The 2,105-nt window shown below is 38.1% G+C and overlaps 1 protein-coding gene across 1 annotated transcript; it reads right to left on the bottom strand.

Moving 5' to 3' along the window:
* Window positions 1-320: 320 nt before the first annotated feature.
* On the bottom strand, window positions 321-1,284 carry LOC134822374 (30 kDa salivary gland allergen Aed a 3-like). The gene is made up of 3 exons (XM_063833403.1): window positions 1,228-1,284; window positions 720-1,037; window positions 321-603 (listed from the first exon to the last, which is right to left on the bottom strand). Exons 1-2 carry the CDS (start codon window positions 1,277-1,279, stop codon window positions 721-723), a joined length of 369 nt encoding a protein of 122 aa, XP_063689473.1. The 5' UTR covers window positions 1,280-1,284; the 3' UTR covers window positions 321-603; window position 720.
* Window positions 1,285-2,105: the final 821 nt, after the last annotated feature.

The raw sequence follows: 2,105 nt of genomic DNA, 5'->3' as shown, positions 1-2,105 counted from the left end.
TCGGCATGTCACTTCGCCATATTTGCATGTTTATATAAACAGTAAAGACTGAGCCGTCCCCAGGTTGTATGAAATATGATAAATACGCCATCACGGATCGGGAAATTGAGCGGCCATCCACAAAAGAAAAGCGGCCGCATTTCTTGTTAAACGGATTATTAAAAGCAATTTTCTTTCTTTGACAAACGTCCTTCTTGATCCTAGGCAGCATGGCTTTCTATAGAGCAAAAGTCATGAACAACAAATTTTAAAACTATTGTATTTGTGGGCAATTATTGTTTCTCGGAAGAATATTTTTGAGTCCAAAAGAGCTAAGGTATGACTTTTTACAAGAAAATGTAACTTTAAAAACAAAATATAAGATAAACATTCTATGCTAACGGTTTATTACATAACTGACAATGATTCAAAATTCTAAAATTATAAAGAAAGCGTGTCGTTTGATTCAGTTTCTTATTTCAATCACGGCATTCGAAATGATGTTGCAATAAGCATCATTAAAATATAAAGGAGTTCCTTCTTGAAAAAATATCTCCAAGGCTTCTAAGATTCTTTGCTAAGTCAGAGTGGCATGTTTTTCGTGATTTCGATCGAGTTGAGATTCTGAAAAACATAGGAATGGCTACTTTATCAATATTAATTAATTAAATATATTGATTACATAGTTTTTAACTTTCAAGGCTAAAAGAAAAATGGTCATGAATCGATCAATAACACACCTTATAACCGAAGGAAAGCCGTGAGAAGAGGAACTACAGCGATGGACATGCTAAGTGCACTACTGTCATCATCATGGCTATCATCGTCATTACTGTCATCGTCATGACTGTCATCGTCATTACTGTCATCGTCATGACTGTCATCGTCATGACTGTCATCGTCATGACTGTCATCGTCATGACCTTCACCTCCAGCATCTTCACCTCCAGCATCTTCACCTCCAGCATCTTCACCTCCAGCATCTTCACCTCCAGCATCTTCACCTCCAGCATCTTCACCTCCAGCATCTTCACCTCCAGCATCTTCACCTTCTGAGCCTGAAATCAATAAGGTTCATGGTAATAATTTGTATTGCAGTTATCCACATTGATTTATCCTGGTCTTCAGTAGAAGTGTCTAATACCTCCTCTTTAAAAAACATTCGCAATCAATATATTAATTAGAAAATACCAGTAAAAGTGTATAATTATTATCAACATATTGAATTATATAGTTTAATTAACTTACGGATTCCAACAACCATCAGGCCCATAAGGATAGCGATGAGGAAGAATTTCATTTTGATTATCTTGATAATTGTAAGTGTTAAATTAACAGTAATTTATAGAAAACGAAACCTAACTGCTTGATAGAACAAAACTGTATGAACACAAGGAAAGTCAAGGCTGATTATCAAACCATGGATCAGTGATCAAAGGATTCTAAGTGAATTGAATCTCATGGCATGACACTATAAGACCTGAAGAAGAATGGGCCAGTAAACCGGCAACTGAGTAACGCACACACCGCTAGTAGCAGTCCGCTACCTGACCGCTGGAGCAGATATTTATAGGCGCTGCGTTCTCACGCGTCTTCTAGAATATCGATAGCTACAGGCGTGTCACGTGACACGACACGTGTCACTGTCAGAACGTGCTACATCAGAACATGTAACAATTCGTCATTTGGAAGTCTATTGTTCTTAACCTTGAAACTGTTGGTATTCAGGAATTGATCAGACCATTGTTTGACGTTTTGAGCACATACATATTTGTGTAACTGTTATAAGACTGCTGTCCCCTAATACCTCAAAATTGCAAGTAGCTGAGACAATAATGGTGCCAGTTAATCTACAGTATGTTATTGTTCCCTTATGGTTCACATACTATCTGCAATTGAGCTTCTCAGACGAAGTTAACAAAGCTTGTGAGTGAGCTGAACTACTCGAGCGAGGGACCCCATATCATCAATTAATCGTCACTGATTGGGCGACGTGGTCAAATCTCTAGCCTGATCAAGTGATCAAAGGGATTCTTAATGGTCGGTCACTGATGTGGCTAGATACTGAAAAACAAAGCCCCATGCCAGAAACACGATCCCCTGTTGTTCTGCAGAAAGAACCACAA

This window comes from Bolinopsis microptera, chromosome 10 (assembly GCF_026151205.1).
Source record: "Bolinopsis microptera isolate Bmic1 chromosome 10, MBARI_Bmic_1.0, whole genome shotgun sequence".
Classification (NCBI taxonomy): domain Eukaryota; kingdom Metazoa; phylum Ctenophora; class Tentaculata; order Lobata; family Bolinopsidae; genus Bolinopsis; species Bolinopsis microptera.
This window is presented reverse-complemented; position numbering and strand designations above follow the sequence as displayed.

Coding starts and splice junctions, on each gene's coding strand:
- LOC134822374 (XM_063833403.1), bottom strand. CDS start 1,279: ATGAAATTCTTCCTCATCGCTATCCTTATGGGCCTGATGGTTGTTGGA. Junction 1,038..1,227: donor CCTGATGGTTGTTGGAATCC/GTAAGTTAATTA, acceptor TATTGATTTCAG/GCTCAGAAGGTGAAGATGCT.